This window comes from Protopterus annectens, chromosome 1.part0, assembly GCF_019279795.1.
Source record: "Protopterus annectens isolate FY-2018-M chromosome 1.part0, PAN1.0, whole genome shotgun sequence".
In the NCBI taxonomy this organism is placed as follows: domain Eukaryota; kingdom Metazoa; phylum Chordata; order Ceratodontiformes; family Protopteridae; genus Protopterus; species Protopterus annectens.
The window spans coordinates 949,316,107-949,331,796 of NC_056725.1; the positions used below are offsets into that span (position 1 = coordinate 949,316,107).

At 37.2% G+C, this 15,690-nt stretch overlaps 1 protein-coding gene across 13 annotated transcripts in view; it reads left to right on the top strand.

Moving 5' to 3' along the window:
• The window catches only part of LAMA2 (laminin subunit alpha 2), a 4,753,606-nt gene that overhangs the window by 3,866,299 nt on the left and 871,617 nt on the right, over window positions 1-15,690 (top strand). For 9 of the 13 annotated variants that reach the window (XM_044064325.1, XM_044064371.1, XM_044064344.1 and 6 more), the window contains 2 exons: window positions 7,472-7,477; window positions 8,586-8,740. In XM_044064325.1, coding sequence (XP_043920260.1) covers window positions 7,472-7,477; window positions 8,586-8,740 — 161 coding nt within the window. The remainder of the gene's footprint in view (window positions 1-7,471; window positions 7,478-8,585; window positions 8,741-15,690) is intronic. The other 4 variants (XM_044064333.1, XM_044064353.1, XM_044064419.1 and 1 more) reach the window with 1 other exon arrangement.

The window sequence follows — 15,690 nt, forward strand, 5'->3', positions numbered from 1 at the left end:
TGTGTTTACTTGAGCATTATGAGTTATGGACTTAATGAACTCCTTTAAAACTTGAAGCCACAAAGTATTTTGTACAGGAACTGTGGAAAATGGAGAGCACAGACTACTTTTCAAGAGACTGTCAGATAAAGGTCTGGTATTTTGCCTGATTCATCTGCTGTCACTGAATATATTTGCTAATATTGTCATAATTTGTCAGCATTATTTATTTATTTATTTTTATTTGTTTTACGTTTGTTTACCCGGGAGTGTCCGACTGGGCTGGATTGCTGTTTTCAGCAGAGACCCGAGGAGAAAAGCTCCCATTACAAATCATTACAGTTATAAAAATGCAGAAATTACATCAGAATGAATTGAAAATGAAAAATAAAAATAAAGTACAATATTTACATCATAACTAATTGAAAAATAAAATAAAATGCAATGCAACAATGACTACTATTCTTATATTAATAGCTTAAAAATTAGAAATTTAAATCACTAGTGATATGAAAAAAAAAGTGAGACCAGAAATGATGAAAAACAGTCCAAGAGCAGGCCTAGCTTAGCAAGGCATGTTTATTCAGAGATTTAGAAGTTAATGAATTCAGAATTTTGAATAATTGAAATGTGAGGTACAATAGCAGGGGAAAACCATGTCAGTTGTGAATATTGTAATATAAGAGAATAGCAATGTGGCTGAAGAAAGAGGAGTTATCTGGGTTGACTTCTGTAGAAAGTGGTGGGACTAATCTGTTTAGTTGCAGTTACAATTTTTCTGTCATCACCTATGCCTTTACAATATATATATATATATATATATATATATATATATATATATATATGTTTTTTTTTTCCCCTGTAAAATTACTTTAGTGGCTTATATATTTTCATTGGTTCCTTTCATGTTTTTTACCTAACTTTTTGTTGTATGCCAAGTGTTTCACACATTCATTTAAAAACGCTTAATGCTGGGATCTTGGGTAACCTCACACCACTGTATTAACTGTTGCTATCCACCCTTTTTGAAGAGAGACATCTGGCTGCATGCTGCCACAGTTTAATATATAGATTGTTTTATTGGATTGATAAATTTCATAGTTTCATAAACTTAACAAGGAAGAGTGGGTCCATGGACCATACCTACCTTGCCAGTTGTCACCCTGATAGGTCACTTTATGCTTCCACAAAGGAAAAATAAATCAAACCTGAGATGAATTTATGGTCATCCATGTTATTGTCAAGGTTTACCTTAAAGGAATTGTTCAGTATTATATGTAATGGAAAATTAAAATAAATATTGTCAAGCAATAAATCTGTTCTACCCATTCTCTTATTCATGTCTTTAGTTCTCTTATACATATCATTTGTTACAACATATATAATACTGACATATGTACACAGAAGACCGATACACCTTTTCAGTCACGAGTGGAATATAATACTAAGACAAGAAACACAGTAATATATTACAACAGAAGGAACGATAGGCAGAAACATTAAAGCAGAAAAGCAAAGGTTAACAAATTAGAACATAATATTGCCATTTACATTCTCAGCATCTTCCATAGCCTGCCAACTGATCCCACCACATATCAAACATTAAATTACAGAGTCAGGTATATTTATGTGACTGTATTATGGTATTTGCAGGATTCTTCCTTAGGAAATTGGGGTCAAAGGGGGCCAGATCCTATCTCAGCACTAATTGTAAGCACTGCAACCATGAAACAACTATCCTTAGCTAAATTAAATCCCTCTAGAACACAAATCCAACCACAAATTAACTAAGAAAATCATCCATCACTAGTAAAAATAATAATAAAGCAAATATTACAATCCGTCATTCAGAAAAGAGCATTGCAAGCAAAACAGTCACTATCCTAAATAAACTGAATAAAATTAAACTCCCTTAAAAATAGTTAAGCTTTAAGAGATGCATACATCTACATAAACCTTTCTATATTAATAAAATAATACAAAAACTTTTCTGATGCATTTAAACTAAAATGTTTTAGTAATTACCTCATTCCTATAGTAGAAAACCACTCATAAGACAGATCAGCCATAAAAACTTGGAGAACCTATTTAAAGCAGTATTCAATGTACAGCGTACATAAACAACATAGTTAGTATATCCCACTGAAAACATGGGATACTAAAAGATGAAGGCAATTATGTGGTGTAGTAGACTAGTTCATGAATATGGAATATGGTCTACGTGGGGTCTGGAGTTAGATGCATGAAATATCTTGAATCTAAAGTTCATGGAACAAGTTAGATTTGTTTATTTTATTTCAGTTTGGTAACATTTAGAATGCTGATCGCTGTAATTCAGACAGGGGCATACAGCAAAGAAAAAAAAAAACAAGAGAAAAACAAAATAGATACATCAGAGCAAATGTAATATTTGATGTAAGCAGGAAATATTAGTAGCATTATGTTTTGTACATTGTCTCTTCTGCATAATGAACAAGGTCTTTCGAAGGCGATTTACATTTACAATACAGTTAAAAGAAGAAGGGGATAACATTTGACATAACTTAAGTGTAATGTGGCATATATAGCAGTAGAATGATGCATCTTCCTACCAGGGCTTCTGTATAGTTTTGCTACCTTTTTCATTGCATTTACAGGTTACATTTTTGGATAGGAATTTTTGAGATTGGACCTGAATGTGTAGAAAGAACTCATTAGTTTTAATTAGGTAGGAAAACACTCTCAGGTTTATGGTCCCAGAAAAGAGAATTAGTGATCAGTGTGATATAATCTTGTTATGGGTATTTGAGGGGATGTAATGATAGGTCAGAGTGATCTGATTGTGATAATTATAGATATGTTGTAATAGATGGTTATCAGAAAATGGGAAGGATGCTAGACTGAGCAATATCATTATCGAAGATCCCAATAGAAGCTTTACTTAGTGAGTTACAAAAGGTTTTCTGAAGTAAAAGCCGAAACCAAAGGGCTCTGGCTAACTAAGTTTTGCAGCTTTACTGCAACCTAGTAGCAGTTATTGAATCCCCGAATGTCTTAGCCATCCTGCATGAAGGTCTGTTTTAAATAAATATCTGGTGCCAAAATCTTGGACTAAAATTAAATGCCACAAAATGCAATATTATATCCTTTGGGAGGACATCCACCCCAGGGAACTACCCCAATTGACAATATGCCTCTAAGAGTTAACCCAGTCATTGGGGATTTAAGAACATATGCGGACAGTGACCTAACCTTTGACCAAACTGCATCGGTTGTTGTAAGAAAATCCTTCTATAAGTGATGGTGTCTAGATCTGGGGGTGTCTTTGCTCAGCTCTTATTAAGCCGGTCATTGAAGATAATGCCCCCTTTGGAGTGTATCTCTCCAGACACATGTAACAACTGGAAAGCCCATAGATATACCTTAGTAAAAGGCTGTTGACAGTTTTGTGCTAGTCTTTGGGTACAGATGAGAGTTTTTGTTATGTCCTGAACTTCATTTATTAATTGATTAATTGCTTTTTATCAAAATGACTTTTGTATGTGTTAGCCAATTGGAGAGGTGCAGCAAGTCACCCTCAAGTTGTTTTTGAGTAAGCTGTGGAAGGAAATGGATCTGTAGGTCACCATATCATCTGCATATAGCATGGCTGGTAGATTAGGCAGAGCAGCTGGGAGAGTGTTTTTGGATAGGGATAACAGTATAGGAGAAAGGACAGAAACCTGTGCCACTCCATTATAGAGGGGTGAGAGTAAGACTGTGGTACCTATTTAATTGTTCGTTTTCTATCAGTAAGGCAGTTTATCACCCAAGGGATTAATGAGTTCAACAAAAACAGTGACTGTAAATTCACTTTTTATTTATGTTCATTATGATATTGTGTGTGAGGGTGTATAATGTGATCTAGGTACTTCCTCAATCCAGAAGTCATGATGATTTTGGGAAAATACTTCAAAGAATTTCAAGTAGCCACAGAATTTGCAGTTAGTGATCTTTTTACATTTCTTCCTCAGGGGTGACATAAATGAGGTTAGGTAGAAGTCATTTGTAGAGAGTGGTTTGGAAATTTGAGGCACTGGTTTGATAATAACTTGTTTTTGTAGGCTGAACATGGTAATATGGGAAAGGCATTAGTTATACAGTATTTTGAAGGCAATAAGCAAATGGTCTTTATAGGCAGTGGTCAACCAATACCTAAGGCCTTCTGATCGTATGAGTGAATTTGATGATAATTTGTCTAATACATTTTTTTTATTTATTTTGTTATAGCTTTGAACTAAAAGGGTAAGGAGGGTTTTAGAGTATTTTGACATATTGGTTGTGACTAGATGAAGTGGTAGGGATAGAAGTGGACATTCCACAATAAAATCAATAGTAGTAAGGTTTCCTGTTACAGAAGGGTTTTATGTTATCCCTATATGAGTTATTAAAAACTGTACATCCCCTAATGTGATTAACTAGGTTCCAGAAATTGTTTTCTTTGTTATGGAGAACATTCTGACAACTTTGTAGGTTAATATCTTTGTGTCATCTACTGGATTTTTGCTATGTTTTAAAAGTAGCGTGAATGTTTTCAGTACGCAAGGAACATTTCCAAGTTTTCCGGTCGTCATCTCTTTGCTTAAATAGCAGTAACAATTCTTTTGTTATCCATTTGTTATGTTTTGCATTTGTCAGTATGGTTACTTTTTGGGAAGTGTTAATCCAAGAGGTTGGTAGTGTTGCTACTGCAAATGATGAGTGAGCTATGGAAGTAATTCATGTTGGCTCTGTTTTTGATCAGTGCTGCAAAACTTTTTTATAATGGAAAGATTAGTTTGGGCAGAGGTTTCTTAAATGATGTTTGTAAGGAGAATGTAATTGTGCAGTAGTACGTGTTGGCGGAAAAATATTATTTGATCTGACATTATTGCAGGAATTGCTGAAGATGAGGTCTAGCAGGGAGTTGCAGAAGCTGTATCAGGCCTTAAGCTGGCAATAATCCAAGACAGCATTTGTCTTAGGACCCATAAGTGTAACATCATTCAGCTGAGATAACAACATTATCTGAAGTTCTGAGTCTGTATTGTACTTCATCTACTAGGCATTTGAATTTGCTAAAATTGCTGAGGTGAGGGATATAGGCTAAGCTAGAAGTACAGAGTATGTCTCAGTGACATGTGAAATAATTGCCAACCAATTTGTTCTTTGTGCATTTAAGACTGTCTTAAAGTTGTTTCTAATATGTAAACAGTGCCCCCACCATTCCTTTTTCCTTAATGTGCATTAAGTATGTAGTTGTACACAGGGAAGTAATAGTAAAGATTATTCTTGAGCTAGGATTCAGTAATTCCAATAACATCCAGACAATTGGTAGTGAGAAAGACATCTAGTTCTGTAGTTTATTTTTTCTAGATTACCTCCATTTATTATAGAATCTTTTATGGGTGTATTGTTAGCATCTTTTGTAGGAACAATAATTGTAAAATTAATTTAGAGGGAAAACAGTGGTTTTAATATGGCTGTGGATGTTGCGAATGCTAACTAAGACTTTCCACAGTACCATAAAGTGTAGGGAGGTGAGAGGTGAAAGAGTGTGTTGTAGTGTACTTGTAAAGAACAAAACTGGTAGAGCCTGTAGCCTGAAAGATTGAAGAGAAGTATAGGAGGACTAAGTATAGATTGTCCTTGAGGTCCAGTTTTTCTGGGAGGTGGTCTTAATTTACTGGGGTTATGTTTTTAAAGTGTTGTGGATAGCTTATTTGTAAGAAGTCACAAAAGAAAAAAAATGTATTTGTAGATTTATTTATTTATTCATTGTATTTCATATTTTTCAGTTCAGGTGACTTCAGGCTAATTTTGACTGTATCTTATAATCAGGCTTCTAGCTGTAGATGTGCCTGTCCTAGGGAGAGGATAGTTTAGATTTGTATTGTGAGAGAAGATAGCTTGGGGTCTAGAAATTGTCTTTATAATAGTGAAGTCTTGATAAAATTGGAGGTTTTGGTAGGCATTGTGCATATTTTTTCTTTAAGCAACTTTTTTTTTTCACTGCTAAATGGTAAAGCCATGAGTCAAGAACCAAATTTTCTTATACTACAGTGCAAGATGTGGAAACCTATGCTACAATTGGGGACCAACTCATGTTTTGTACCTGAATGTTTTATCCCTTTCCCTCATGTTATGTGAACTGGAGAATGTTTCTGCAAGTTAGGAAGGGTGTGATGGCACAGCACCCATGAAACTCAGCACCATTTTTTCTCCGTCAAGAAAAAAATATTGCTTCTCTGATTATCTGTGCAATAAGCTCACACTTGATAATTTGATGGACAGTTATTTCACGTCACACATATCAGGTCCTTTCACTTTCTATGTGTCTGCTTTTCTTTTTTGATTCTTTTCCCCATGAACTGCTAGTTAACTAGTTTAGTTAAGTGACTTACTTATATTTTCATACAGTATACAAAAGGAGACAAAGGAAAGCAAATCCATTACTACAAAGAAAGCCTTCTGACACCTCATGACCTCAAACTGCCTGTACCATAAAAATAAATGATGAATCAGGATGCATTGATTATGTTGGCATTTAATATTACATAACAAAATGAAGAAAAGGGGAAATGTTATATAAATAACAGGAAATTATACGAGTGTGTAGCATTTTATCTTTCTTATGTTATATGTCACTCGATACAAGACCTATTTTAGTTACTTGTTTGAAAATGTTATACCACATTCAACAAAGCATGATGTAGCAAAATCTACAGACCATTCTTAGTTGGACATTCTGAAAAAGCAGGAATGTGTAGTAGCATAGGAAAAAGGGAAATTTCTTTTTTGACTAATGATTTTAGTAGAGAGGTTAATTTCCAGTTAGTTCAGATGAATGACTTGCCACCTAAAGCCAATTATAGGAACATTACAACAAGTGGTTAAACGGGCAAATTATCATACAAGTGTTTTACAGAGGTTAAAATAATGTGAATTAATTCTGGTTACATTACAGCATGTGCTATTATTGAAGATTGATGGCATACATTAAAACATCAGGGGCATTCTGTGAAGTGCACTCTGACTGTGAGCCCGTCTCTGGAAATGGAATTAAGGGTTTTATACATAGTCACTGCAGTGACATTGTTCTCATTTAATTGTGCAGATTAGCACTTTTATACATTTTATTATGTGTTATCGTGAAGAGGTGGCTTGATTTTTTATGAAGATGCAACACCCACTACAGTCACTTTGATGGGATGCTAAAAGTGTGAGCTAATAGCAGACAAGCTGCAGTGTATACACATATAAGAAATGTCTGAAATGTACAAAATTTCTTATTGTTGATGGCATCATCTGGACCTTGTCAGTTGCTGTGCTGAGAACTACATTGTAAGCTTAGCACCATTTACTGTCTTCATGTTAATCGCGTACTCTTTTTTTAAATGCTTCTTCTGCAGTATATAGTTTTGACTTTAAAATTCCTTATCTCATAAAACTTCTTTTTTTTTCTGTTTTTGACCTTCTCCTCTCCTTTCACCAGAAATCAGTATGTATATAAAATATACATTTGCTACTACTGTGTTGATTCCATAAGGTTATTTATTACAATCTTAACCTTGTGCTTGCTAAGATATGCAGACAATGGTATATGCCACAGCAGGCTTTCACTTATTTGTAGTAGTAGTGGCATTATATTATGAGATATGGCTGCTTAAGTCAATTGCTGTGTCTACAAAAGGAATATTAATATTTTAACTAATAACATTTTGACAATTGTTGTAAGAAAAAGTAAATCAGTTACTGTGGTGTGCTTAAAGGTGTGTGGTATGTCTAATATTTATTAAAATTATTAAACCCATATTCAGTAAAGAAGCAGGTTACTTCTATACTCTTCTGCAGACATTTAAGGACTGATCCACAAAAGAAAGTTTACTCTTTTGCCAGTGCAGGATGCTGACAAAGGCTTTATATTTCTATTGTATATATGATTGCAACCTACCTGGCCAACATTTCACCTTAAAGTGGTAGTGCCACATTATGTTAGCTGTAGAGACAAAGATTCACACTTACAGTATAACCTGTAAATGGCTCAAAATCAAAACAATGTAACAAAATACATTATGTGGCCCAAGGGAATGATATAATGCTAATGATAAATGTACAGTGTAACAGAAATGCCAAGTGAACTTTTATAAATGTGTTTTTGAAATATATATTTTAACATGAGAACACAACCTCTATTTATTAGCATGTGGTAATGCTACTTTGTGTTATGCTTTGTAATGGGGCATATTGTCTCCATTAATCATTTCATCTGTCTTGTGTGGTACTACAGAAATTTCTCTTGAGAGGTTTGCCCCCTACAATGAATATGCAAATTACACTGGATCAAAAGGACTGGCAACTACTGTACTCTTTTAACCATACCCACATTTCCAACATGCCAACATTCACAGCAAGGCTGCTTTCTTTGTACAGAGCAGGAGTCTGGCTAGTGGCTATGCCACATATGGCCTATTAAGATCATGCAGCAGGTGCAGAATTTTACTTTTAGGGAATGTTTTTGTGGCTCAGTCCTTAGAATGCTTTCTTTATGTTATTATGAGATTTACTAAGTACCTAAATAAATAATCTGTTTTCTTGAAATATAACAGTTGCAGAAGCAGACGCTAAAGTTAAAGACTTAGAAAATGAAGCTGATCGCTTACTGAATAAGCTGCGTCCAATCAAAGAACTTCAGGATAACATTGGAAGAAACATTTCTCAGATCAAGGAGATGATAAATCAAGCCAGGAAGCAAGCCAACTCTGTAAGCAGCATTTGTTTGTATAGAGATTTTATGTGAGAAAATGGTAGTCTTCTATTTCCTGTATTACATATAAGTCATATATCTTAGCAAGTATGAAAACAAAAAAAATGTTTTTTTGTTTTTTTGAGGAGGGCTCTCATGCTTCCTTACTTTATTATTATCTTTCATGGTCACTGTATGTCTGAGAAAGAATGAATTAGATATTATGTTGTTGTCAGTGAAAACTCGTTCCCTGAGGTGCACTTGACCTCAAAGCACCCACAATTCACTATCATGCGAGAGTTTGTAATCTTGCTGGTCTAAGAAGTGACCAAAAAAATACAAGCAAATGCCAACTTGAGCCAATGTACTTGACCAACTTTTTGTCAAGCTCATTTGGACTGAGTAAGTGATTCTAACCAACATAAAACATGTGTGCCTACAACTTACCTTTTGAAGAAAAAAAATTATCGTTCTGCCACAGACACCAAGTGATGAAAAAATTCAGACCTGGCCAGCCTTTTCTTTCAGTCTTTTTTTTTCCCCCTTTATAAATTCACATTATCGAGCCATAAAGAAGATACAACAATTATTTGAGGTGATAATAGCATGAATTTTCATATTATCATTAATAAAATATATTTAATGTGTGCTCTTTAGTTACTGATCAAAGGGTGCTATATTACTACATGAATATTGCAAGTGGCCCAGAGTTAAAATCTGCACTTAGGCAAGGCATAATGCAGAATGCCAGTTTGTAGTTATTTGTGACTGTATGTGCATTACAGAAGTTCAGTGCTATACCCCTGCCTGTCAGGTATGTGATTACAGTAGACTAGTATAAAGTAAAGCATGTGCAGTCACCTTGTCAGCTAGCAAAATACTCTGATGCAGTGTGATTCCCAAAAACTAACACAGAAGCATCCATAGTTATCAGAGACCATCATCATCAACTTTCGGCTTTTCCCATTAGGGTCGCCACAGCGGATCATCTCTTTCCATTTCTTCCTATCCTCTGCATCTTGCTCTGTCACACCAACCGCCTGCATGTCCTCTCTCACCACATCCATAAACCTTATCTTAGGCCTTCCTCTTTTCCTCTGACCTGGCAGCTCTATCCTTAGCATCTTTTTTCCCAATATACCCATCATCCCTCCTCAGCACATGTCCAAACCAACACAATCTCGTCTCTCTTGCTTTGTCTCCAAACTGTCCAACATGAGCTGACCCTCTAATATACTGATTCCTAATCCTATCTATCCTAGTCACACCGAGTGCAAATCTTAACATCGTTAACTCTGCCACATCCAGCTCTGACTCCTGCCTTTTTGTCAATGCCACTGTCTCCAACCCATATAACATAGCTGGTCTCACTACTGTCTTGTAGATCTTCCCTTTCACTCTTACTGGTACCCGTCTGTCACAAATCACTCCTGACACTCTTCTCCACCCATTCCACCCTGCCTGTACTCTCTTCTTCACCTCTCTTGCACATTCACCATTACTCTGAAATGTTGATCCCAAGTACTTAAACTCGTCCACCTTTACCAACTCTACTCCCTGCATCCTCACCATTCCTCTAACCTCCCTCTCATTTACACACATATATTCTGTCTTAGCCATGCTGACCTTCATTCCTCTGCTCTCTAGAGAATATCTCCACCTCTCCAGAGTCTCCTCAACCTGATTGCTACTCTCACTACAGATCACAATGTCATCTGCAAACATCATAGTCCACGGGGCCTCCTGTCTGATCTCATCTGTCAACCTGTCCATCACCACTGCAAATAAGAAAGGACTCAGAGCTGATCCTTGATGTAATCCCACCTCCACCTTAAATGGTTCTGTCACTCCCACTGCAGTCCTCACCACTGTCACACTACCCTCGTACATATCCTGTACCACTCTTACATACTTCTCCGCCACTCCCGACATCCTCATACAATACCACAACTCTTCTCTAGGCACCCTGTCATATGCTTTCTCCAAGTCTACAAAGACACAATGCAACTCCTTCTGACCTTCTCTGTATTCCTCCAATAACACTCTCAGAGCAAACATTGCATCTGTAGTGCACTTTCCTGGCATGAAACCATACTGCTAATCACTAATCATCACCTCCCTTCTTAACCTAGTTTCTACTATTCTCTCCCATAACTTCAAGCTGTGACTGATCAATTTTATCCCTCTGTAGTTACTGCAGCTCTGCACATCACCCTTATTCTTAAAGATAGGTACCAAAACACTTTTTCTCCACTCCTCAGGCATCCTCTGACTTTCCAAAATTTCATTAAACAATATAGTTAAAAATTTCACTGCCATTTCTCCTAAGCACCTCCATGCTTCCATTGGGATGTCATCTGGGCCAACAGCCTTTCCATTCTTCATCCTCTTCATAGCTGTCCTTACTTCCTCCTTGCTAATCTGTTTCACTTCCTGATTCACTATCCCTACATCATCCAACCTTCTCTTTCTCTCATTCTCTTCATTCATCAGCCTCTCAAAATACTCTTTCCATCTACTCAACACACTCTCCTCTCTTGTGAGTACCTTTCCCTCACTATCTTTTATCACTCTTACTTGCTGCACATCTTTCCCAGCTCTGTCCCTCTGTCTAGCCAATTGGTACAGGTCCTTTTCCTCCCTCTTTAGTGTCCAATCTCTCATACAACTCTCCATACGCCTTATCTTAGCTTTCGCCACCTCTCTCTTTGCCATGAGCCTCATCTCCTTATACTCATGTCTACTTTCTTCATCTCTTTGACAATCCCACTTCTTCTTCGCTAGCCTCTTCCTCTGTATACTCTCCTGCACTTTCTCATTCCACCACCAGGTCTCCTTGTCCTCCTTCCTCTGTCCAGATGTCACACCAAGCACCTTTCTAGCAGTCTCCCTTACTAGTTCTGTTGTAGTTACCCAGCTATTCGGTAACTCTCCACTGCCTCCCAGTGGCTGTCTTAACTCTTCCCTAAACTCCACTTCACAATCACCCTTTTTTAACTTCCACCATTTAATCCTTGGCACTGCTTTCACACTCCTCCTCCTCTTCTTAATCACCAACGTCATCCTACAGACCACCATTCTATGCTGCTTAACTACACTTTCCCCTGCCACCACTTTACAGTCTCCAATCTCCTTCAGACTGGCCCTCCTACATAGGATATAATCCACCTGTGTGCATCTTCCTCCACTCTTGTACATCACCCTATGCTCCTCCCTCTTCTTAAAATACGTATTCACCACAGCCATGTCCATCCTTTTCACAAAATCCACAATCATCTGACCTTCTGCATTCCTCTCCTTAACACCATACCTACCCATCACTTCCTCATCCTCTCTGTTCACTTCGCCAACATGCCCATTAAAGTCCACTCCAATCACTAGTCTCTCACCCTTGGGTACACTCACCACAACTTCATCCAACTCACTCCAAAATTTCTCTTTCTCATCCATCGCACACCCAACTTGTGGAGCATAGGTGGTTAAAGAATGGTAATTGGGAATGTGGTTTTTCACTCAATTTTGCATAGTGTGTGTCACAAGAAAGGTTTCTTGTTTTATACCAAATATTTTATCCTAAACCCCTGCCAATCCACTTCTACCCTCTGGCTTTATGTAACCCATATGCTCTTCCTGGTTATCTCATACATTTCTTCTGGACAATCCTAGGCATGTCCCTTCATCAGGTGGAGCTCTTGGCATCTTTGGGATTAAGCTTAGAGGCAAAATGCTTAGATCCCAGGTGGGGACTTATAGGGAACAGAGGACAAATTATGAAGACCCATCATACTAGTTGCATTAGCTGGTCAGGTTTCCTAATAAAGATAGCAACATGCAATGATATCAGCCCACTAAGTGCATGTATCCTCTCACACAATAGTGCATGACATGCTACTCTCCTTAAAGAGCTAGCCTCTGAGGTTCCTAGTCTTCATTAGACATCCCACAGGCAGTAATCGCTCTTTATCCATCCTCCACAGATAGGAGAGCTGGCCATTAGCTATTTCATCTCATTTACTCCCCTGCAGACCTTTACAGTAGACCAAGGTTGCCAGTGGCCTAGACTATAAACTGCCTCAGTGTCATCAGGCAAGAATGTTTGCTTGTTTCTAGATGTGGTGACAATCTATAATACAAAGGATTTCTGGAAAAGGGAATAAAGGAGTGAAAAGGTTAACTGCACATAAGCTGAAAATTAGATTCAAGTATATTAAAGAGAGAGAAGGAAAAAGAAGTGACTGGAAGTACAGACACTGAGATGTTGTGTTATTTTCATGGAAGCCCAAAATTAAAAAGAGAGGCTGGGAATGAGATTGTGCATGACAAAGTTAGTCAGATTTGATGAAAGCCATAATTTCTGAAAGTGGATGGGTGTAGATGGGGATTTAAGAACTCAGCAACATGTTCGCATATAAATAAGCATTCCACAAACTGTGTTTCAAAGATGTTGATCATAGGCAAGAAGTACGAGCTGGGCATAAAAGGCAGTGAACAGCAGGTGTTGTTTAGAGCAAGAGAAATGAGTGCTGAGTGTAACAATGTGCAGCCAAGAAGATGGCTGAGAAGCATGAATGGCAGGATTGTGAGTTCTGGGCATGAAGGGTTACAGAAACCAGCAGTGTAGCATAGCCTGTGATGTACACTGAAATATCTGATGTATGAAGACTGCATGTAATGTACATGGGTAGTGCAAATCTGACAGTACAGTTAAATGTGTGTTGTGAACAAAGCAGGCTTCTATGGCTTTGTCCAAAAAGCCACAAATGTGCTGTGCACTACAGGTACTTGGCAAACAGTCTGTGAGACAGATGGCTTCTCCAACATGCAGGTTATTTTCTGGCAGATCATGAGGCAAGCCCATATCATTATGGTGGTGCAATGGTGCATTTTGGCTACTGTTGTCACCTCACAGCAAGAGGTTCTGCGTTTCTATTTTTGGCTGGGGTCCCTTCTGTGCAGAGTCTGCATGTCAGCATTTACATTGGTTTCCTCCGGGTAGTCAGGTTTCCTCCCATATTCCAAAGACATATGTCTGGAGCATTTCTCCTTGGGCCTCCGCTGAAAATACACTCTGTCCTAATCAGACTTTCCCTGCCAACAAATGTTAAATAAATAAATAAATAAATAAAATTAGCATTTATTGTGGACTGCATTGGGTTTTGGTTGCCATGCAGATGTATGGTTGTTAAGTGTTTGACACAGAAACTTGGTCCGTCTATACATAGGTGTGACTGACAGTGTAAAATCTAACAGAATATCTTGGCCTAATATTCTGTATGTAAATACTATTATGTACATACATATGTGAAATGTGGATTACACATGCTCTATGTATACCTTTAGTGGTGCGTGGTAAGGTGCCAAAGGATCAGGTCTCTGGATTTAGGATCATATATGAGAAGGTGTGAATGTTGCCAACTAGTTTGGATTATTCCCCATGCTCGCTGCAGAACTGTCCATGTGGATACTAGCTCTCTGCACCTGAGTAATACTGATTTGTGTGTTCTCGTATGTTTAGTGTACAGGTTAATGTCTCCTAATCATGCTATATACAGTATGCATTCTAACAAACTCATTTACATTTACATTCTGCTTACATGTTGCTGTTAATCTACTGTAATATACTGAAGTCTGTAGTCCGGCATCACTGTCTGTTAATAGTGAATCTTTTAGCCATACATACCAGCCCTGTGTATCACAGAACATATCTCTGAATCTCATGTAAACAAATTAAAATGGTTATTAGTAGTTGGAAAACCTTCCTTTAACTTTACATTTGAGTTGATCCACTCTGTACACTTTAATACTTGGAATAACCAGCATAGGTGCCTCTTCTCAGCAACTCTTAGTCTTGTGCAGACTAGAGCTCTACCCCTCTTCCCATAATGCACTGCTGAGTTGAGTAAAGATTCTGTTGCCTTTTTCTAACTCAGCATGGATCTTCTGCAGCATGAACAATTAGGAGTTTAAACTTTTATTTATTTTTATGACAAGATGTCATCCGTTTCTTCATATTTTTCTCTGTTTGTCATAATTGTTCAGCCTTTTACAGTTTAGCAGCAGCTAAGATACATTATTTTCACTCATATCGCTGTTACTCCCCATTACAGCCTGGGCCACTTCTATCCTTCTATCCTGTTTTGTTGTATTTCCTTTCCTCCCTTCACTGCAAACAGTGAGCTCTAAGCTCAGTTTTCAAGGCAAAGTATTGTTAACTATTTCTGATAATCTTTGGTGTTTTTTTAAGGTTTACATGCAGCCTCTTGTTTCACAGATAGAGTCAATTATTATTATTGCTAAAAGATTATTTAAATTTTTTTGCTTAAGTGGAATGTTTATTGGCATCCCAAGATGGCAACTGACTGATAAACACACTAACAGGAGGCTTTCTAATCTGAAAACTGAAAAAGTGTTAAAAATCCAGTAAAAGTTATCCATTTGGGGAAATTTAGTTATAAATTGGCAGATGCACTGTTTGAATGTCAACAAAGAAAAAACCTGGGTAGAATAAAAAAGTCAGAAAAATCAGTGCAGGAGATGGCTTCCAATAGACTAGAAGACAGCTAGACCAGATACACTAGGAACTGTTTATATATATATATATAATTTTATAATAAAGGTGTACATCCGGTAGGCTGAGACCCCTTTTTCCTTGGAGTATACAATTTTGAATAGCTTATCCTGACCGACTTAGGAAACCAAATAAATTGGCGAGTTCCTTGTTCATTTTGTGAAATAGGGTGTCTGGAATAATAAGATTTGATGCATTCAAATGATATAGTAGTTTTGGTAGTACGTTCATTTTAACAATTGCTGCTTTGGACAACATAGAGAATTTCAATAGTTGCCATCTATGGATGTCCTGCGTGATCTTTCACCATGCCTTATGTAGATTATTCTGTAGCATGGAAGCCTGCTTATGTTCAAAGCAGATCTCCAGATATTTAAAGGAGCAAACTGTTTGGAAGGGA